This window comes from Coloeus monedula, assembly GCF_965178545.1.
Source record: "Coloeus monedula genome assembly, chromosome: Z".
NCBI classification, from domain to species: Eukaryota; Metazoa; Chordata; class Aves; order Passeriformes; family Corvidae; genus Coloeus; species Coloeus monedula.
In genome coordinates, this window is record NC_138822.1 from 15184588 (window position 1) to 15208114 (window position 23527).

A 23527-nucleotide genomic window follows, 5' to 3' on the forward strand; every position below is an offset into this window, starting at 1 on the left:
CATTTACGCTTTTATAGCATGTTTCTCTGGAAGTTATTAGAAGAATAACTGTATCTAATTATCGTGAACTCCCAGAGAAATTAAAAAAATAGTAGCATTCTAATTACAAAATATATCGCAGTTTCACAGAGTAACATTTGAGCTGAAAGAGGAATTTTATTGATGAAATTCATTTAGTTTTGCTGTACCCTTGCCACCTCTGGTCAAAGCCAGGACTGACTTCAGATGAGAGTAAGCCTGGGCCTGTAATCTATAATCACTACTTTTGACATCAAAACAATAGGAACTGCAATGGAATAATTATGCCACCAATAGGGAATACAGGCTTAAACTAAAATGATCTCTTTTCATGCAATCTGGCATAGTAAAAACAGGTGAACAAATAGAGATGCAACATCAGAAAATAGATTGTGTCTCACAATTATCTCAAAATTGAGATTGTCCTCCCACTCTGCTAGTATTTCCTGTGGTGTGTCATGAATAATTCTTTTCCTTAAGCATTTTAAAATCTAAGTACTTGGTGTAAAAAGAAAAACACTGTTTTGTAGACTCAAGGTTTTGCCAGACACTGAAGATGACAGGAAGGCATATCTTCTTGGAGACAGCTTGTTAGCAGACCTGGCAGCCAGGAGGGCCAAGTGTGTCCTGGGGGACATCAGGCCCAGCATCGCCAGCTGGGCAAGGAAGGGGATTGTCCTGCTCTGCTCTGCACTGGGGCAGCCTCACCTCAAGTGCTGGGGGCAGCTTTGGGTGCCACAATATTAGAAGGATCTGAAGGTATTGGAGAGCATCCAAAGGGGAGCTACAAAGATGGTGAAGGGCTTGAGGGGAAGTCATATGAGGAGTGAATGAGGCCACTTGGTTTGTTCAGCCTGGAGACGATAAGACTGAGGGAAGACCTCACAGCAGTTCAGAGCTTCCTCATGAGGTGAAGAGGAGGGGCAGGAACTAATCTCTGCTCTCTGGTGACCTCTAAGAGGACTCAAGGAAGCTGAGTCATAGAGGTTTAGTCTGGATATTAGGAAAAGGTTCTTCACCCAGAGGGTGGTTGGGCACTAAACAGGCTCCCCAGGAAAGTAGTCACAGGACCAAGCCTGACAGAGATCAAGGACCATCTGGACAATGCTACCAGGCACATGGTATGATTCTTCGGGTGTCCTGTGCAGGAGAAGCTGGACTTCAGTGACCCTTGTGAGTCACTTCCAATTCAGGATGTTCTGTGATTCTGTAGTTCTATGAAACCTACTTTTGACATGGAACCATCTCTCCCATTCCTGCTCCACTAAAGTAAAGTTGTAAGAAATACCTTTGGTCTCTGGAACAAAATTTCCTTCTAGAGTGAAGTGGAAGAGATTCCTCAGTCTCATCAGAGGTCGCTTGGGCAGAAGCTAGTGATGAGCTTTAGTCCAATAGCTCAGAGGTGGCTTGGACCTCCTTGGCTGTGACCCACAGTGCTCCATCCTGCAATCTGCCACCCTCCAGAGTAAAAGATGTTGCAGTCCTTTCACCATGGCAATGCCTCCATCAGTGTGTAGCTGTATGTTGAGCATGGGTGTCAGCACTTTCAGTTGTGTGTAACACACCCCAAGATTTTATGATTGGTTTTTTTTCTTTAGGACTTAATTCAGCAATGTGCAAAATATTCTAGCTGGAGTGGATCTTGAGCTGTCTTGTAGAGGTCCTCTGTGTGGTCAAATAAATCCTTGACCATCTCTTATATCAACATAAGTATGGCTGCCTCCTTTTAAAACTCCTGCTGTGTAGTATCAATTAATAAAGAGCTTTAAACTTTCCTTCCATGTAAAAAGACAAACCTGTGGAGATCAAAGTAAGACTACTGTACTGTCTCCCTACTTGTTGTTTTTCTTCAGTAAAAAGCATTTTGAAATTTTTTACTATTCAAAGGGTTGGTTTTTTATCAATTTATATACCTTTAGGAGTTTAGCTTAATCCTCTGTAACAGTATTATAGTTCCTACATTTTTTCTTTGATGTGTAATAACCTACTGGCTAAGAGCAGTATTGAAAGCCTCAGCCAGCTGGGTTCATGCTATTTACCCAATAAAATTAAGTGACAGAAGTCAGACACAAATACAGTAGTTCACGTACAAAAAAAAAGAAATGAGTGATAAATTAATATTTCATGCTTCCAAGTGACTGACCATGGTAAACCCATAAGCCTTTCAGAAAGTATGTAGGTAAGAATATAGCTATGTTTGGACAATGCTGTCGTGCAGTTGCATGCAAGTATTCAAAAAGTTGAAATTTGCAATGCTATGATCTTAAAATAAACATCAAATTTGTTTCTATAAGCTCTTTACATTTCATTGAGTAGAGCAAATTCCTGAGCATAGTTAACTCCTTTTCACTGGGAGCCCTTTGTGGATGTCAGGCTGTGGGAGCATGAAAAAATTACATGTAAAAGCCAGGTCAATGGCACATTGCAGCACAGTTCCAGTTTGATTAGAACCAACTTCTGAACTGTCTGCGGTGTGGTTTTGAGGCATGGCAGGGACTACAAGAGTTGGTACTGAGAGATGTTGTGACTTAGAATTTCCAGGTAATGGGTTTTGAATGAGACTGGCCATTACTCCTCATGCATTGCCAGTGATAGCCAGAGTTTCACAGATTCTTTCCCTTCTTCAAGATTATTGCAATTACTTCTTTCTGTAGAGGCTTTGAATTAAATTCTCTTGGCAGGAGCTGCCTGCTGATTGGTATTCCGGCTTTTCCATGGGGCTGGCTTTTCCTGTCAGTACCAGATTCAGAGTTCAGAATTGAGTAACCTGTGACAGGAAGACTTCTACAGAGCATATTTTTCACTCAAGGTTTTATGCATAACTGCAGAATGAGTAACAATTTCTGGGAAATGTCACTTTGCAGCATCCCTGGCTCTGCAGTCTGTGCCTATGACATGCTTGACATTGCCAATGTGTTTACTGGGAGGTTTAAAGAACAAAAGTCTCCAGATTCCACATGGACACCAGTTCCAGATGAACGAGTGCCCAAGCCCAGGTATGTTTCATGTATAGTGATATTGTTCTGTTCATTTATACAGGCTACAGAGTTTTTTTGATAATTTGAACAGCCTTGTAAGGTGCAGATACAATCATACATGTTGCAGCAGTAAAGTAAAAGTTGAATTGAATTTGGATCTAAACTATGTAGTTGAGATTTTTTCCACTTAAATGAGATTTGTGTAACATAAATCAGGCCAGCATCCACTTGGTCAGAGTAATCACTTAAGAGTGGTGTGAGTTACACGTTGCAAATTGGTTCAGTAATGGACATATCTCATTACAAAACCTGCACCAGTTCTGCAGTTTGCTGTTCTATGATTAACATGCAGTTTAAATGCCACAGTGGATGCATTATGGAGAGAAAAAAAGAGCATTCCACCAAACTGGAGATTCAGTTTACTTCATTCCTCCTATGAGTTGTTTTCCCTGCTTCCATGTGTTTGCATGCATCTCCTCTACTACACTCTTCATAGTATTAGAAGTATCATTTACATACAAGTATCATTTCTTACAAGTATCATTTCATACAAGTTGCTGTTGACAGACACTTTTTAACTCATTTACACCAATGGCATTTTGCTCTGAGATATTGATATGTATATAGATAAATTCATTTATCTCAGTTAAGCTTTACCACCTTAGTGCATGTTTTACATTGCTTGCGATATCTTAAATAATTTCAAGAGAAAAAAACATCTGAAGTACTCTGTGCATTGTTGAGCACCACAATATAAGAAGGATCTAAAGGTATTAGGAGGCATCCAAAAGAGGGCTACAAAGATGATGAAGGGCTTAGAGCAGAAACCATGTGAAGAGTGGCTGAGGTCGCTTGGCTTGCCTGGAGGAGTCACAGTCTACAACCTCATCACAATCTACAACTTCCTCATGAGGGGAAGAGGAAGGGCAGACACTGATCTCTTCTCTGTGGAGACCAGTGACAGGCCCAAGGGAATGGCCAGAAGTTGTGTCAGGGGAGGTTTAGGTCAGACATTAGAAGAAGGTTCTTCACCCGGAGGGTGGCTGGGCACTGAAACAGGCTCCCCAGGGAAGTGATCACAGCATCAGGCCTGATGGAGCTCAAGAAGCTTTTGGAAAACACTCATGGCACATGGTGTGATTCTTGGGGTGTCCTGTGCAGGGGCTGGAGCTGGACTTCAGTGATCCTTATGGGTCGGTTCCAGCTCAGGATATCCTATGATTCTATGAAGAGCCATGGTGGACACTGAGCTTCTGCCTAATCCAAATTTGGCCCATCATGTTTTGGATTTACCAAGTGTAGAATCCCTGTGCCGTCTTTATTCTGAAGTTGTCACTCAAGAGAAGAGCCTAGAGATGACTGGAAAATCTGGTAAATTCTGTGTCTGTTTTCAGTCTACGCCTTAGTAATGCAGCTTCTAGCAGTGTTGCAGGATTTTCTTCTTCATTTTGTGTTTCAAACAAGTTGTTGACACAATAGCTTGCCTTGGGAGTGCAAAGCTGCATGAGGGCTCCAAAGTCATTTGTTTGGACCTTACTGAGATATATTGGCTGGGAAGGGGAAAAGAATAAGGCGAAATCACTTTCAGTGGGAAAGAGGAAGAGAAAGTTGCATTGTGAGTTTGGGATGAGCCAACAGCAGGTTAACTGTTACAATGAAGATGGGATAATATTGCTCTTCCTGAGCCTGAAGGAGACAATGGGGAATGAATAGTGAACAGTGTTTCACGTAACATTTGGCCATCAATCTGCTTAATAGAAATAATAATTTCCTCTAACTCACAGTGAAGTACATGACAGGCACCTTTGATATAAGGTCATTCTTATTTGGGTATCTCAGTATGGCGCAGAAACATTACTGCCCCTATTGATCCTAACATTTCTCAGAAACCTACCAGAGCCCTTCAGGGGTGCTGCTTCCCTGTTTGGCCAGACAGCAGGGTTTGCTTGGATTTATGTTGACTCGACTAAACCAGTTTTGAGATTAAAACAGGATTAATCCAATCATGCTATTAGGATTTAGGAGTAAATAGGCCTCCAGATTAGATACACAGAAACCGTAGACACCACGGTGCCAGAAGGTGCAGGCTGCTCCCTCAGGTTCTCTGGGAATGTTGCCTGATGAGTCAATGCCCTTGCAAGGACCTAGGAAACCAGTGGTGTCCTTGGTTTCTCCTTCTCTCCATCTATAGCTAGTTCTATGTGCAATTACAAGACAGCTGAAGTATTTTGGATATGAAGAGACAAGAGCACACATTGTCTGCATGTAATGTTCCTTGCTGAGCTCTTGTGGGACCAGACTTGTTGACACAGCTAGTTCCTTCAAATCCTATGCTACCTTCCCATACAAGATTTAGTTACTTAATGCTTGAATATTTATCTAAATCTGAGCAGCACAGATGATAGGACCAATCCTGTATTTGTTCAAGTTGACATTGCTCTTGATGTCAGTGCCTTTACCCACATCAGAATAGATGAAAATTGGATGATGCAGTGTGTTTATGAGTGAATGGTCCATCTTTCACCTTCCCATCTCACACTGGATCAAAGGTTTGAAGAATCGTAGTGCTCTAGAAAATGGGATTCAATGGACCTTTTATTGGAGAAAATTACCGACACGATATTAACAAGCAAAACGTTTGCTTGTTTTGCTGCTTCCTTTGAGAGATGGCATGTCCAGGCAAGAAAATTGCGCTACCGCTTAGGAGGAGCAGGGTAGGTTTTAGAAATAGTGTGAGCAGATTTGCATTTAGGTTGTCAAAGAATGACAGATAACTTTTCAGTGAAAGTCCTCAGTGTGCTACCATTCTTATATCATCTCATCCAAATTGAACAAAGGCTAAAACTGGTGTTTACGTGGATGCTATCAGGTTTGTCTTCTCCAATAGTCTGTTTTCTATCAGACGTGACTGAAACTGGTATTCTCTCACACCTGTTAAAAAAATTAACTTCCTTCTGTATTATAGGGACTGCTTTTATTCCAGGAAAGAGCAGTCAGCTAGGCAAGTCACAGATCAGAACTGTGCCAGTGGGAAGCATCAAGCCAAATGCACTCATGCAGCAATTATGTTCCATATGAATGGATAAATTACAAACTCTGTGTGTAACACTCCTGATGAAAAAATGACTGTGCTCTTAAGTGACACATGAAGTCCTTTTGAATGATAGAGCAGGATTTTAGACTTCCCTTGAGGGGCTGAGCAAGTCCACCACACTTCTCAATCCTCCTCCCTGTTAAACTCCTGTAAAGTATGTCAGATTTCAATGAGAGCTTCATCACAAAGGGAAGCTTGCCCTCAATGTCAAGTAAGTTTTCTGGCTTGACTCTCTTGTTTTACATAGGCCTGGCTGCTGTGCTGGCTCTACGTCATTAGAAAAATATGTAACATCTAATGAGTTCCCAGATGATACTCTGAACTTCATCAAAACACATCCACTGATGGACGAGGCTGTACCTTCCATTGTCAATCGACCCTGGTTCCTTAGAACAATGGTCAGGTATGTACCACCAAGTGAACTCTTGTCCTCACTGTAGCTGTCAAGCTGTGCTAATAGCCTTGCCTCAAATACCCTCCAACTCTGTAAATGTCCTTGGTATCCTGGGCATGAATCCAGCTAGGAATGGTGACAGAGCTGAGCAGATGCTGCGGAACTCCCTGAGCAGCTTTCAAGATAGGAAAGACCTCAGTCCTTTCCAGCCACACCATGCTGAAAATGGATGTTGCAGGAAATGCTGTGCAGGGAAGGTTTACCCGTCTGTTGGCTTATCGCTCAGTGTTTGAGACAGCTCTGTAAAAACTTTGGGCAAGGATCAGCAGACAACTCAGGAATAAGTACACAGGATACAAACATGTCTGCCAGGATATGTTCACAGGATACGTAGATGTCTGTCAGGTTATGTACTGGGAAGCTTTAATGTTTGCAGAAGCGTACAGGCAGGAGGAATCTCATAGTCTCCATACTTTCTATGGCAACAAGAAAAAATAATAACAGATTTGAACAAAAACTCATAAATCAGCAAGTGTTAAATACACCATCCCCTTCCTATCAAAATACATTCCCACTCTGCTGTGGTCACTATACTACTTATCTACTGTCCAGCTGTGAACGGAATAATGTGACTAACTTTTGCCGTATTTTCATCTCTTCCTCTGAACAAGGGTAGAGTATTGTGTTGGGCAGTTAGCTCTGGAAGGGTCTGACTTAGTTTTAGTAATGTATTTTCTGTCAGGTTTTTATGTCAGGTTCTATAGCTCCAACCAAAGACGGGAACAGCAAGCTCCACAGTGCTTCCCTTTGATAGGCAGCACCATCTAACTGGTACCAAATCACCAGTACTTGTTTTCCATAAATTGTGCCATCCCAAGATTTGATATCACCTCAGCACTGAAGTTGCTTGGTGGTAGTTTTGTGATTATTTTTAGTGAGGTAAAATGGTGTTTAGCATCTCACTGTTGTAGTGCACTGACACAGCTTTGCCTGACAAAAAAAAGTTGAATCTAGTTCAGCTGCTTTTAACGCGACAGAGCTTGAAATTTTAAAACAGTTCACTGTGCTGATTCTCTATCCCTGTCTGAAGAAATCACCAGGCTTTTGGACAGATAATTCCTGAATGCCCTCAGACTCTTAGCACCCCTTCAGCTTTCTGAACTTCTAGACACTTCTGTATCTAGCTATTGGACATGTGGGCATGCAAACATGTGAAAATTCCTGAACACCTGAAGAGCCAAATTGGTACAGTCTGTGTTGATTTATAGTCAGGTAGGAAAAGTGCTTAAATGTGTTTTATGGTTGCTAGAAGTCTACCATACACTTATCTGATGTGAAGAAGGGAATTAAATAAATGACAATTCTGTGATTATCTCTGTGATTTATCTGTGAAAATGCTCTATCATTTTAGATATCGCCTGACCAAAATTGCTGTTGACTCTGCTGCTGGGCCGTATCAGAACTACACTGTGGTTTTCTTGGGGTCAGAGAAGGGAATCATCCTGAAGTTCTTGGCACGGATGGGAAACACTGGTTTCCTAAATGACAGCCTTTTCCTGGAGGAGATCAATGTTTACAATCCTGAAAAGTGTGTATCTGGTTCTTTGTACTTCTGTATGGGTGACTTTGAACTTCTGATTTCCCAGAGAATAACTTGTCCCACGGAAAGGGAAGTAGTTAGAGAAGCCAAGTTTTTTGAGTAATTTTAAATTGCTTAGGGAGGGGATGTCTGCTTATCAGTCTCTACATTGCAATAAGATTTTTTTGTTCAGTATGTGTAGAAAATAGTCCATCCTATGCAGCAGCTGATGGGTAATTAAAAGTGAAGTTCTGGAAAGGAAGATTAATTTTCTAATCCTATAAAAAACCCTGATTCCTCTCCAAATAACTCAACAAGCAGCAAGCTGCTCTCCAAGAGAAATTTTCCACATTTCAGTCTTCCTCAAATATGCCTAAGGGGACTTTGAAGTGAGCCATAATCATGCAGAAATTTCAGCTACTTTGATTGCTGGAGAAGAATAAACACAAAAATGAAGGGCCGTCAGAAGCTTCTCTGGTGTGCTGTCTCTCTCCAGTTCTTAACTATCCCATGCATTTTTAGTACTTGCTTATATGTCTATCAGTGGTTTTAGTGGCTGTTTTGTGTTCTTTTTCCTTGACTTATTCAATTCTACCTTTCTTGCAGATTATTCAGCAGTTTTTTGTGATTTTTTTTCAGCCTGGGGGATCATTAAGGTTTCGCCTGGTTTCCCAGCAGAGCACACTCGTAACCACATCTCACTTTTCTCCAAACCAGGTGCAGCTATGATGGCTTGGAGGACAAGCGGATCATGGGCATGCAGCTTGACAAGCCCAGCAGCGCCCTGTACGTCGCCTTCTCCACCTGTGTCATCAAGGTTCCCCTGGGACGTTGCGAGCGCCACGGCAAATGCAAAAAGTATGTGTTTTGTGGTGGCTGTCAGAGGCCTGTGCAGGGGGGAAGCTGGAGCACTCATGAATGCCAGCTTGTGCTCTTCTCTCCCAAGGGCCTGCATAGCGTCCAGAGACCCGTACTGCGGATGGGTGAAGGAAAGCGGGGTGTGCACACAGCTGGTCCTTGGCTCCAAGTGAGTAAGGGCTCTGGCTGGACGGGCTGTGGAACTCTGGCAGTGGTGCCAGGCAGTCTTGGGCAAAGCTATTTGAAACACGGAGCTTTTAGAGAGGGAAAAATGTGGGAAGTGTTTGTTTCTACCTTATTTGCATTCACCTCTGAAATGTCTCACAAATTTTTTTGATGTGAACTGTCAGCTGATTGGTAACTGCTGAAAGAGGAGGAAGAAGAAATTGAAAGAGCTGTATTAAGGTCTGCATATTATTGAAAGGAGCGAATTGGATGGATATGTCTGGACCAGCCTGCACTGGAGCCATCACAGCTGATTAAAGAGGCAATAGAATCCAAATTAAATTACTGAAGTAATTTGTCCACTGAAAACAAAACCAGTCCTTCTAATTTACTGTGCATTACTAAGAGGAATCACAGAGCACAGTAAGGGCTTAAAACAGGTTTAGAGAAGTGCTGGATCTCCCCTTGCTTAACAGTAGAATTTAATTATTTTATGATAATGAAGGTCTGTGAAGGTTACAGGGACCAAACCCACTTCAGAGCTCACATTTCTTGGCCACTTCTGACACACCACATGACTGCCCACTCTGAGGTATACAGCTATACTCCCTCATGGTAGTAGTGGAAGTGTAGCACAGACATCACAGAGCCCTGACAGCCAGTCCCACATCTGATGCCACTTAACCCTGCTTCTGTACGGGTCCTCAGTATATAATGGACAAGTTACAATCCCTGTGCTTCTGTCTTGTTCTTAATTTGCTATTTCAATTCAAATTATTTTGTCTGGAGATGCTATAGCCGTATGTGTCTGTATATGCTTGACTACAAAAGTGTGGGCTGTTCCTGATTTGACATTTGGTAGGGTAATGTTAAAACGCACCTGTGTCCACATCAGTTTTTCGTTACTCCAAAAGCATTTGAGACTTCTTCAACTTCCATGGCAAGTTGCAGGGGACTTCCATACCTCACTTTTAAAAGCAGCTCCCACTTTCATCAATAGATCCATCGAGACAGACGCTGTGCAGCTTGCAGTGATGGAGTCAAAAAGTGAGCAAGGCAGCTTATGTTCTGTCCAGTGCTTAGGAAGGGGATCCAGATCAGCTGTGATGATATCTGGTGAGGTTTTAAGCAAGCCAACAGGAGGTAGAGATGTTAGGTGCCCTCCTGGAGTAGCTGACAGTTGAACAGGTGTTTTAAGAACACAGAGTTAGAATGAGTTGTCTGCAAGGGTAATTATGCCTCAAGGGCAGGATACGAATATAGACAAGGCCTTGTATTTGGAAGTTTTCCAAGGTTCTTGTCATTCACCTTTGACCACACAGGAAGTTGGAAGAACAGCTTCAATAGTTATCCAAAATCACAGAGAGAGGTTAGGAGAATAAGCTGAACTCGTCAGCTAGAAAAACATGTGTTTGTCAGTAGAACCCCCTGTGTTAAAGGGAACACCTTTTGAGGGATGGACCTCATGCCTTGCAGCCTCATCCAGTGTCATACCTAAGTGATTGCTGAAATGCAGGTTGTCTTCCTTGAGCACAGTACCTGCCCCCTGGGTTGGCTTCCTTCTCCCACCAAAGTGCCAGTGCACATGGTCTGCTCTGTGCAAAGGTTAAGGTAGGGTTACAGTTGCTCCCAATAACATTATATATTTAACAGTTTAAAAAACACAAGTCTTTTTTTCCCTTGGTAATGAGGCATGCAGTGGATTTTTAAAAAGTAGTAATATAAAGTATCATCAGAAGCCAAGAAATCATTAAGCAGTGATGAATAGCTCAAACGTGTATGTTGCAGTTTTTCAGCCTTTGTGTGGAATTTTCAAAGAAATAGCCAGCTTCACAGCAGGGATTTATTTCAATTGAACACATGATAATTTCTTTCTGGTTATGCCTATGACTGTTGTTATTCATACTGTTTTGTTTCTTTCTATTATTTAGATTGGCATTTGAACAGGACGTAGAACGTGGCAATACAGATGGCCTGGGTGACTGCCAAAGTAAGCAAAGCTTTTACCTCTGTTTACCGTGTGTCACAGTATCCTTCTGAATGCCTCAAATCACCAGTACCTGTCAGGCATTCTTTTGTAGCAACATAAGCCACAACAGAGACAGCAATATAGTTAATGATGCAGGTTCAGAAGAAGAATGGCTGTTTAAATATGTTTGAGGAAAATAGCCCAGTTCACGTGATTTATACAAACATCAGACTTCAGAGTGGTTACATAATGAGAAAAGCTCAGCTCTAGAGGATATTTATTACAGCAATGGCATAATGAATTGGGGTCATTGTCTTTATTAGCCATGGTGGTTGGGTTGTTTACATAGATGTACAGAAGTGGCTTGGTTTCTTGGTGTAGTCTGTGGCTTGCACTACATTCCCATGCAGCACTGTGAGACAGTGAAATATATCTTCGATTTTGGATCCAGATCAAGAAATGGCAACTTCTTCGTTTGTGAGTCTTAGGGAATTTTACATACAGTCTGGACAACCTTGTGGTATTAAGGGTCAGGTAATATTGGCATTGCCTAAGAAATTTTAATGGTAAACCTTAAGTACTGACAGCGTGAGCTGGAAGTTTAAACACAGTCTTTAAACATTTACAGTTTTGTACTGAAATGCTTAAAAGTGCATAGCTTGCACTGCATGCAAAGAAACTTCGCATGCTGACTTATGAGCCTTCAAGAATACCAATGTCTGTGTTCAGGACAGCTCTTGTTACAAATGTTCTCACTGAGATTGGTGTAATTCTGATCTCCAAATATTACTTATAAACCTCATGAAATCAAGACTTTCATTCTTTTCAGTGTAATTCGCACTGATGCAGTAAAACAGATGAAGCTGAGGAATCAACGTACAGTGAGAGAGTCATTACTTCTGCAATACAGAGGAAAATAACAGAGGGCTAGACTGTCATGGGACACAGTGTGGGCCAGCTGCTCTGGAGAAAGCCAGAGCCTTCTCATGCCTTGTGCATCCTTATTCAAGAGCCATTAATTCCTGTGATCACTGTGCATGAAGGAGTACAAGGATTTCAGTCTCTGTCCTAAGACAGGGTAATATAGACTGTCTCAAATATTTTTGAAGGAGGTGTAAAAAGATTTTTGAAGGAGGTGTACACATAGGCCTCCCCTCTGTTCCCCTGCAAAATGGGTTAGCACCAAAATGTATCTTTGACCTTTTCAACCAGTTCTGCTCTCCTTGGGCAAATAGGTTAGTCAGGAGTGGAGTGGAGCTGATATCAGTTACATATAAAAGAAGGGTAGGAAATTATTCAGGAGCAGCACATTGTGCTCATGGACAGAGATCTGCTTCTGTGCAGAGAGCAACAAAGCCCCTACCCTGCTTAAATCCCTCTTTAGCCCTGAATGATGCATTGACCCTTGACACTGCACATTCCCTGCTAACCCAGCTGATCTTATTACTTCATGTGGTCTTGGGTCACCTGAGTTTTGTCCTCATTGACTCACATTGCTGGCTGCATCCCCTGCAATGCTTTGCCTTAGACTAGGACTTGCAAGGAAAGCAGGGAGGGCACTGGTCCTCCCACTCCCATATCTCCTGTACAGAGCCAGTCATGAACACTTTCAAAGCCAGACATTGTTTGTGGGTATGTATGAATATTAGTTTTGCCTGGGTCCTTAGTATAAAATTCACACATTTATAAATATCAGCTGAAACATTAATGGTTAGTAGCAGCAAGCTACTTAAAAGAAAAAACAAGATAGAAATAATGATTTTTCCCCTGTTATTTTTCTTTCAGATTCCTTCGTAGCCCTGAATGGTAAGGAAGTTCTTAGTTTCATTATTTATTGACAGCAAATCCATTTTGGAGGAATCACTTTTTACTAAACTTTTAAGTATTTTCATACTTTTGTTATATTTAATATTTCTTCCCAATTTATTTTGTTCATAGACATTTCAACTGCTTCACCTGATCATGAAATGTCTTACTACACAGTGTATGGTCAGTTTATGAGTGTTTTTAAAAATTCTCCCCAAATCCTTGTGTCAGCTAGTAGTTCCTGTACTCAAATAGTTTTTGCCCTATTTTACTTGTTTTGTCTTGGTTTTGAGGGCCCGATTCACTAATCACAACTAGGATTGAGTCTTACCTCTTGATTTTATGACACTGAACCGTGCCATAAATCAAATCCCTCCTGATGGGAGAGAATTTTCTAAAAGTCCTTGCAAGGAGTTTCAAAGATAAACCGAGACTTTTCCTTGAGTTTCAATGCTGCCAGATAGTTGTTTATTAAGTCTTACCAGAGGAACAGAGCCACTAGCGTGACCCAGGTAGAGCATAGAGCACAGAAAGCAGGAGAGAAGTCTCTAATTATCAAGATTTACACGGTCTTTTAAAGATAATTTAACCAATAGTTACTAAAAACGTACATTATTTTCACTTTCCTACCAATTATTCAGTAACACAGCCAGGAGCTGTGGAATTCTCTATCCAGTCATTCCAAACTACTTTTACTGCAGAACATGGAGTAGTAGAAGAAGGAGAAGAAGGTTTAGAGAACAACAACAATCCTCCATTTTGATATTTTTTACTCTTATCTATTTACTACAAAGAGCAGCCCAAAACCTCTATAAATTTTTCACCCTGTGACAATCTTACATAGTAGTCTATCACCTAATTCACACCACTGTATTTTCTAGTTCCTGTCTGATCATTGGTAATTTTTTCCAAGGTTGGAGGTAAAAACAGTGTTGTTCAGGGGGGGTAAGAACCCTTAAAAACAGGCAGAGAAATATTCTTGGCACTCTGGGTCCCTACAATTTTTAATCTCTCTTTTCTTGTCTTCCCTCAAAACTGTCTCCATTGAATTAAATTCAGATATGGCCTATTTTAATGGCATGCCAGCAGCCACGATTAAGAGCATGCTTCACCTGAACACTCAAAGAAACACTTGGGTACGGTGATGCATCTTATCTGTTCACCAGGAGAAACAAGATAGTAGTTCACAGCGCACTCATGAGCTGTCCAGGCTGGTGTCACTACAGCTACAGCAGCTAGTCAGATACCTTAGGGAAAGCAGCAGAACTATCCCTGGGTTACAGAAAGATCTCTCATAAGGAAAATTAGCCTTTTGCCCATGTGGGTTGAGACTGGATTATGCCTCAATTCCTGAAGGTTCTTGTCACTTCTAGGGTGAGTCATTTATGTTGTCCATTCAAGTTCAGATAGCAAATTAAATTACCTGAACTGAAGAGGATAATTTCTGCAAGCCTAGAGTAGCAGGTTCCCATGAGGCAGCTGTTACTCTGTGCTCACAGTGCTTTCTACCACTTTGTTCTGCACATTTGGAAGTGGATTACGCTGGTTCTTGGAGTGAAGAGTAAATGTCTTCATGAGGAATAAATGCAGAATAATTAATCCCTTTAAATTCAAACCTAGACATATACTGCAATAGCTTTTCTTATAGACATCCTGAACAAAGACAAGTACTGACAAGCTAAGAGGATGTGTGGTATTGCTGCCAGTGAAATCAATGGCAAAATTCCATCTGGGGTGGAAGCTTTCTTGTGAAGTTGCTTTCAGGCCTTACAAGACTAGCAGTTCATTAGGGCTGGATCAAATTCACCACACTTTGGGCTGAACATAGCAAGAGGTAGGTTAATGTGAAGTTGTGATGAACTTTTATTTGATCCTTTCATCTCGTGCCTGCAGAATATGTAGGTGTAAGACCGAACCAATGACAACTCAGTACAGCAGAATATAAATAACTGGAGGGACAGTAATGCTGTTCAGCATTTGTAAAAATACAGACAAATTCCCCTTGCTGTTTATTACCAGGAAATGAAAAATGTGCAGGTGAAACTTATTTGAAAGTATGGTAATGAAAACCAGTGGAGGGAATGTACAAAATCAAAGGCAAGTTGAGACTTTCTAGTGTATGGAAGACTGACAGTTTCATCTGCATATACAGTTTATACTTTCTTTCATTGTAAAATTGCTGTATTTCCAATGCATGGAGCAGTAATTAAAGAAGAGTAACAATCAAATCCATACTGCTGAATGTAAAGATAAAGAGAGTGGCTTTGGGCATAGTGCTGATGTGCCAGAAATGTTCTAGATTTCCTGCTTCTAAGAGAATTCATAGTCTGCAGTTATAGCTGTGGAACTACGGTTTGGATCCTGCCAGCTAGAGTATTAGTAGGTACTTTAGTAAAAACTGATATTTTAATCTGACCAAGAAAGCAGAAGAGTTTTTCAAGTGAGCAGCAGAATGACAAAAGCTGAAGTCCAAGACAGCACAGTTAACAAAAGACAGCACATTTTACTGTCCAGGCATGTCAAGGCCAAAGACAGACTCCATAAATGAACCCAGCTTTTAAAGTAGGACCTTACAGACAGGTGCAGTGGAGAAACACTGACCCAGCATTAACATGGGTTCTCATTCATGCCCAGTCTTTTACAGATTATTTCATTGACTCCTCTCAGGTACATCCTAATAGCATGGTCTCCATGCAAGTCAGCTCCTCCTTTTATGGGTTTAGTTAAAATACCTATTCTTGTATTATTGCAGTTGGGCTTTCTTTTCACCTACCACTCGTCTCCTCTATTGATCTTCCACATCAGGAGTGCAAAAATTCTAGGGTGAGCTAGTAAAACAGTCTCAGTAAACATGTTCATGTTTGCCAACTGTAGTAACTGGTCTGAGTAATTCTTTTTCTTGAAAAAACAAAAATGTTATGAATGGTCTAATTTGATGTTACTGAGCACAGTTTAATGCAAAAGTAAATGGTATGTTGTAATGGATGAGGCCTCAGAACACTGGGATATACCAGAATACCAACCAAGTGAATGCTCAGAGCTCTGTTGGATTCAGTGGGCTAAATATATCCAAAGTCATCTACACTTCCAAAAGAAGTCATAAGGCCTGATTCTCTTCATTTACTCCACTATAAATCACCCTCCTTCAACAGACTTACTGCCAATCTAGCAGTGTGAATGAAAGGAGAACCAAGCCCTTAATCTTTGTGTTCTTGGCACCAGCCTCCTCCTAAGTTTGGCACATGGCCTCTCTTCCTAAGGCAGTCTCACATTATCAGTTGCAAACAAGTGCAAAGTCCACACAGGTGACTCAAGTGACACCCAAGGATAGGATAGCAGACTGACGGTCTGGATGCAGAAAGTCAGAGAGAAATTATGCAAGAGCCACATATTTAAACAAGGAGATTAAGCTGGATACCTCTGCAAAATTCTAAGCAGCTTCAATTACCTTTGGAAACATCAATTCTTAGTGAATTGGGCCCTTATATTACCCCCTAGCCATAGTCCTCTCTCTCTCTAAAGTATTGATTTAACTTTTCCCTCTAATTGTCTAATTAGGTTGCTATAGCTGTTAATAGGATAGCGTGCAGATATCTTAACTTCTGAGATTCTAATGACTTGTGCATATTAGAGTAACTGTCAAATACTGATAGTATTGAATGTCTGTCTTTGTTTTAAACCTGAAAAAAAACCCTCTTTACATTTTACAAGTGCACTTCAAGAACAAGCTATAGTTAGAGAAGTGCAGCCTTTTTGAATGGTTATCTGTGCTTGTAGACACCAAGTGCTTTTACTCTGCCTCTGTTACTTGATTACAGCACTCCAAATGAAAAGTTTTTGCAAATAATGGAAGCACCTAAACCAGATTTTTTTAGAGTGTGTCTGTTTGATTTTTACATGTTTTCTTTAAACAGAGACATTTGAAAAGCACTATGCATACAGTTATTCAAAAGCTTTGTTTTAAAACAAAGGCAGAATTGTTTTTTCAGATGTTTTTGTATTAACCGTTATTAACACAGAGGTACTGGCCACATCTCAGATGGGCTAAAGCCTCGTTAAATTTCAACAAAGCTTATTTGCAAGTCAGAGTGGCAAAAAATGGTGTAATGGGAAAAAAAGGCCCACTACACATTGCAAACTATACAGCGCATTGTAAAGGCTTGATAATGGCTGTGTGTGAGAGGGCCAGGACTGGGTTGCCTGCCACTTCAGTCTTTTCTCTGTTTTTGAGAGAAACTTAAGTAGCTCATACATTTGTGGTGCCACTCTGCTCAGAAGTTAAATTCACCCAGTGGGACTGGCTATTCAGGCACCTACAGGACACTGTGATACTGCTTACGGAGCAGGATCACTGCCTATGGTAAGTGTTTGAAAAATACAGGTCTAACACAACTGGGACAGGCTATTAAGGTTTAATCTGCTCCTGCCCTGCTTCCTCAAAATCAAATGGAAGAAAGTTTATCTCAATTAGTTGTGTAAGCTTGCTTCTCCGTGGGTATTAGACTAATACATTGGTAATAGAGAGAATAGGCTGATTTCTTGCATTTGTGTGGAACCCCTCTCTACCTAGTGACCATCTGGTACATATTAATATCTTCACAAAGCCTTCACCTTCCATTACCAGGAAGTTCTCTGTGTATTGGCAACGTATGGTTCAAGAAATCTATTTTTTTTCCCCAGAAAATGTGTCCCTTAGGCATATACTTCCTCTAGATTACTGTATTATGAAATGTTTTTCTTTACCATACTTACAGCTTTTCCTTGGAATCCCTCCTTTAAGCACTCTTAAAAGTGCAAGTGTTTGGAAAGAGATATAGGCATATAAATGCATATCAAACACAGGCATAAAATATGATTGCTACTTGGCAAGATTTTCTTCTCTTTTACCTCTTTATCAAGCAATGACTAATTGCTTTCTTATGCTGAGTGCAGCACTATTTGTAAGCTGACCAAATACTGTACACATTACTATTGTTGCTGAATGGGGTATTAACTTGAAGACTGGAACCCCATGAATGCTTGCACTGTGGTTTACTCCTTAGAAAAAGAAAACATGAAAATTCCATAATTTCTGTTTTCTAGCCTGTTCTCTGCCCTATTATTTGTCTTGTTGCTTGGGGATGAGCACAGGAGTTGACAAGCGTAAAATAGTGTTGGAGTGAACGCTTTCAGGATCCAGCATATTCTTGCTTCAAGAGGGAGTGTGTTTTCAGTTGCTGGACCTCTGCCTGTCCCTTTGGACACAAACTGTCCTGGTGCAGGACTGCTGTGGAGCAGGCAACACGTTTGTATTGGAGTTCATTGCCATCTATCTGTGTGTTACCAATATTCTCAGCCATGCTGTGGCTTATGGAAACCTTTTAAAAGAGGATAATGTCTGGCTTCTCTTTTCTATTTGGTCAACATTCAAAGCTCTGTCTTTACAAAACAAATTTAATTTGCTGTTTTAAAGAAAGATGGCTGGGAGAAACCTCACTTTCTACCATGAGAGGGTAAAAAATAATCCACTGCCCTTTTCAGTGTAAGTCTTCAGACTGACAGCCAGAGCTAAATCAGTTAACAATCAGCTGTAGTTGAAGGTTGGCTTCATGGTGAGAGCACTATAAATTTAACCAATTTTTCTTTCTAAGCATACAAGTTAAGGGAGTTCATGTTGTGTCCATGTCCTATGCAAAACATAGTCCAAAATGCTCCAATATATAATTTGGTGCAGTAAATCAAAAGGGCTCCTCCAAAACTTACAGAGGAGCACAGGCTCCTTTTTTTTTTTTTTTTTTAATGTAAAATAATTAATATTCAACAGGACTTCTTTAAATCTTAACAGCATCTTAATAGAAGTTGCAGCATTTTGCTGACCTCATCAGTAGTTCAACACCGCTGGTAAAAGGGCTGGATAAAATGAAGCATGTGGGTGCATCAAAAAGCTTGGGGAGACTGGTGGCCAACATTTAGATTTTTGATTGTTGAAGTGGAATTGAGGATCTAGGTTCATCATCTCTCTCTACACTTCTGAGAGTGAGGGCTGCATGGCTTTAAAAGCCATTTAAAACAGTCTTTTTGAGATGCAGCTTTCAAAAGCTTTGTGCTTAGCCAGTAGCTGTTTAAAATAAACTCCAGAAGCACAGGCTCTACCTGCCCAACCCTGTGCCTTCTCTGTGAGGCTTTAAATTTCAGCTCCTTGTGTTTATCTGTCTCTGCCCCAGTGAGTCTCAAATTATTTTTCTGAGCAGTGAAGCAAGATCAAGGGAAGGAGCAGGGAGAGGGTCCCTGCTAGGGCAGCCTGTAGCCAGGTGATTGGACTCCTCTCCAAGGGAGATTCATCTAGGGAAGGAAAATTAATTCGCTGGGCTGTTCAAAAGGAGACAGGAGAAAGGAGGGCTGCTGTCAGTCTGTCTGGCATTATCTGAAGAAGAAGAGTTATATGCCATTCTGTTTGTGAATAATCCAATTCTGTTAGTTTGTGTTTGAGCATGTGTCAAAAATCCCTCTTTTAATGGGCTCTTTAAGAAAAGTAGGTAAGGGGACATAGTTACTCCACATCAAATTAAGGAGGCCCAGAATTCCTTGAGTCCTGATGAAAATAACTCACTTTGGCACATGTACTGAAAGGAAACTTTCAGGATGGTTTTGAGGTCAAAATGCTGTTGTATGGATGGCGTTTGGTGCCCTCTCCCCAAAGCAGCTGAGTCACTGGGAAGTCCAGGTGGGAGCTGTCTTTCAGAGACAGTTAGACCCCAAGCATCTCAAGCATTTTAGGTGCTGATGTACTTCTCAGATCTAGCTGCAAAGAATGTTTGAGTCTACAAACACGTCGCTGTCCCAGCCAAACTACCTTTCAAATTGTGCAGTATTTCCAGTGGGGCACATTCTGTGAATGTGCTGTTTGTTGGGGTATATATGATATGTGAGAAGCTGATCAGTTCAGGACAACAGTAAAAATGTCTAGAGCATTTGTAATGGAAAAAAGGCATGTGAGACGTCAGTCTCAGCTGCTGCTGGAGTCATGGGTTCTTGGGCAGATCCATGGGGTGAGGCATTGTCTGCACTGTCACACTGAGCAGAAATGGTGTTCAGCCTTGTGCTTGTTTCAGAGCCATTTTGTACCATCAGCTGAGAAAGGACCAATAGGGATGGCGCAAGCTGGCCCGGGACATTTCCCACCTGGAGAGGAATGCTGCAGAGTGAACACACTGGTGTTAGGAAGTCCTTCATTCCCCTGGAGGGCATGAGGGTAAAGTACCTCATGATGTCACCATTTTGTAGTTCTTCTGGCATTCCCACTGAGTTTCAGCCATTTTAGACGTTGTTCTGTTTTAAATTGATTTTTTATTTGCTTTTTGACTGAGCCAGTACCAGACAGCATGGGCTGACACTTCAGTTTGAGTCAGGCACGTGTACTGAATCCAGCCAAAAGATGCTTGACTTCGATGAAGTGTGCTTACCCTCTTTCATATGCATTTGTTGAGAAGCACAGAACTGCCAGCCCAGCGGCAGCACCTCTTAGCACCCTGATCTGGAAGGTTCAAATCCCCTTTCTTTGGAGTCATGTTTTGAAGGACTTTTGAAACATTGCTCAGCCTAAGACAGGATGTTCACCTGTCACAGAAGCAGAGCAGTGCATACATTCCTGAGCATGGGGAGGTAGCGTGGTAAGTGACTAATGAGACTTGTCTTCCCTACCTGTATTTATAATGTAAACAGGACACTCCAGTTCCCTAGTCCCAAGCACCACCACTTCTGACTCTCGCGCTCGACAGGGTTATGATGCTAGGGGACGCATGCTGGATTGGAAGGATCCGCTTGGTTCATCTGAAAATACAGATCCATATGTGGCAGTTTCATCCCATAATCATCAAGACAAGAAGGGTAAGGCCTTGGAAATGACATCCTGTGGTGAGGAGGGAGGGGGAGGAGGACTAAAGTGTAACTGCTTCCAGCTGGCTCAGAGTAACATGTAATGAAACTCCTGTGCTATAATTAAAAGCTTATAGTAAAGTCTGAAACTAAACAGCCAATCTTAGATTCAGTCCTAGATAATTCACTGCCTGAGAAAACCACACAAAGCAAATAGAAGTGTATGCCTTTATAGAGATTTTTGTGCATGTGTATGGGAATGAGGGAAACAGAGGAGATTTAGCTCTCTTTAAATTTGATCTGCCCTGTTCTCTGACAAAGCAAGAGCCATGGCTTCCTATTGTTCTTAAGGATGAGTTTTTATATTGCCTTTCTCTGTATTCCCAGGGCAGCACAGCAGTTCTCAGTTAATTTCACATTATTTCCATCTCTCAACACCATAGAATCATGAAGAGCTTTGATTTGGAAGGCACTTTAAAGATTATCTTGTTCCAACCCCCCTGCCATGACCAGGAACACTTTCCACTTGACCAGGTTGCTCCAAGCCCTGTTCAACCGGGCCTTGAACACTTTCAGGGATGGGCCATCAACAATTCTGGGCAAACTGTTGCAGTGCTTCACCACCCTCAGAGTAAAGAATTTCTTCCTAATATCTAATTTAAACCTGCCCCCTTTCAGCCTTTACCCCTTGTCCTACCACTACATGCCCTTGTAAAAAGTCTCTCTCCAGCCTTGATATATCCCCCTTTAGGTACTGGAAGGCTGCTGTAACATCTTCCCAGAGCCTTCTCTTCCTCAGCCTGAACAACCCCAGCTCTCTCAGCCTGTCTTCACAGGACCTGGGTGCTCCAGCCCTCTGATCATCTTCATGGCCCATGTCTTTTCTGTGCTGGAGACCCCAGAGCTGGACACAGCACTCTAGGTGGGGTCTCACATGAACAGAGCAGAGGGGCAGAGTCCTCTTCCTCAGCCTGCTGGCGAAGCTGCTTTGGATGCAGCCCGGGATACATTTGTCTTTCTGGGCTGGGAGTTGCCCTGACTTAGGTACTTTACACTTGGCCTTGTTAAACCTCGAGGCTCCTATTGGCATACTTCTCAATCTTGTCCAGGTCCATTTTGATGGCATCCTGTCCTTCAGGTGCATCAGTCACAGCACACAGCTTGATGTCATCTGCAATCTTGCTGAAGGTTCACTCAAAGCCACTATGTCATTGATGAAGATACTGGTTCCAAAACTGACCCCTACGGGATACCACTTGTCACTGATCTCGATTCAGATACCAAGCCATTGATGACTATCCTCTAGATAAGGCTGTCCAGTGAATTCCTTATCCATTAAATTGTCCACCCATCAAATCTGTCTCTCTCCAGTTCAGAGAGAAGGATGTTGTGTGGGACCATGTCAAAGGCTTTACAAAATTCCAGATAAATTACATACTCTTTCCTTGTCTGCTGATGGAGTCTCTCTACCAGGTTGGTCAGGCAACACTTTCCCTTGGTGCAGCCATGCTGGCTGTCTTAAACACCTCAGTGTCCTCCATGTTCCTTAGCAGAGCTTCAAGGAAGGTATGTTCCATGATCTTCCCAGGCACAGAGATAATGGGACTGACAAGTTGGGAGTTCCCAGGCTCCTTCTTTCTACCTTTTTTTAAGATGGGTACAATGTTTCCCTTTTTCCTGTGACTTCACCTGACTGCCACGCTTTTCAAATATCATGAAGAGTGGCTTGGTAATTAAATCAGCCAATTCCTGGGACTCTGGGATACCCCTCATCACATTCCATAGACTTAGGTATGTTCAGGTTCTTCAAGTGGTCCCAAACCTGATTTTCCCTTACAGTGGGAGGGACTTTGTTCCCCCAGGCATTGTCTTGTGAACCATACACTTGAGAGGGGTGAGAAGAGAGGTTGCAAGTGAAGACTGAGGCAAAAAAGTTGTTGAGTACCTCAGCCTTCTCCTCATCCACTGCAGTTTGCCAGCCTTGCTCACCAGGTGTGAGCAGGTGTGCATGCCTTCTTCAACCTTCCTTTTCCCTTCCTGACCCCATCCTTACACAACCAGACTGTGTTCCTATACTGTTCCCATGATACTTGTCCCTTTTTCCACCACCTGTGCATTTCCTTTTCGCCCCTTAGTTCAGCTAGCAGGTCCCAATACAGCCATCCAATCTCTTGTCTTCCTTCTCCAATTTCTTTCACCTGGGTTTCACTCTTCCCTCTTGGGAGATATCCTTAAAGATCTGCTCCCTTGTCCTTGAGGGCAGTTTCCCAGGGGGCCCTACTGACTTCCCTGAGAGAGCTGAAAGTTTGCTTTTCTAAAATGCAGGGTCCTGGCTTTACTCTCTTCCTGACCCACGTGCCTGAGGACTGTGAAATCCACCAGTGCATGATCACTGCAGCCCAGACTGCTGCCACTTTGACATCACCTATCAGCTCACTTGGGCTGGTGACCATCAGGTCCCGTATATCAATATAGATAATGACAGCCTGCTCTAGTTTAACCATTGAAGAACTGGGAGTAGCCCTAGTCACTGGGCCTCAGTCCCACTGTCTTCAATGAGACCTGAGCATAAAGTACTTTTTAGAATCATTAGCATACATTAAATGTTGCTTAAATGACTGCTTGTGTGGAGAGATTCTATGTTTTGTTTTTCACACACCAAAAGGTTGGGATTTAGGTGTCATTTCACAGTGCTCAGACCAGTGCTGAAGCACAGGCGTCTAATACAAACCCTGTCCTTTGGCCTCCACTTCCTCTTTGCCAGACATACAGGGAATTAGGCAGAGAATTGCCAAAATCTGCCACTTGAACA

The 23527-nt window shown here is 41.9% G+C and overlaps 1 protein-coding gene across 2 annotated transcripts in view; it reads left to right on the forward strand.

Moving 5' to 3' along the window:
* SEMA6A (semaphorin 6A) overlaps nucleotides 1-23527 on the forward strand; it is a 65458-nt gene that overhangs the window by 19397 nt on the left and 22534 nt on the right. The window contains exons 10-18 of one of the 2 annotated variants that reach the window (XM_082301079.1): nucleotides 2883-3014; nucleotides 6338-6493; nucleotides 7896-8072; nucleotides 8781-8921; nucleotides 9010-9090; nucleotides 11018-11076; nucleotides 12841-12861; nucleotides 12994-13044; nucleotides 20563-20727. In XM_082301079.1, coding sequence (XP_082157205.1) covers nucleotides 2883-3014; nucleotides 6338-6493; nucleotides 7896-8072; nucleotides 8781-8921; nucleotides 9010-9090; nucleotides 11018-11076; nucleotides 12841-12861; nucleotides 12994-13044; nucleotides 20563-20727 — 983 coding nt within the window. The remainder of the gene's footprint in view (nucleotides 1-2882; nucleotides 3015-6337; nucleotides 6494-7895; nucleotides 8073-8780; nucleotides 8922-9009; nucleotides 9091-11017; nucleotides 11077-12840; nucleotides 12862-12993; nucleotides 13045-20562; nucleotides 20728-23527) is intronic. The other variant, XM_082301080.1, reaches the window with a different exon arrangement.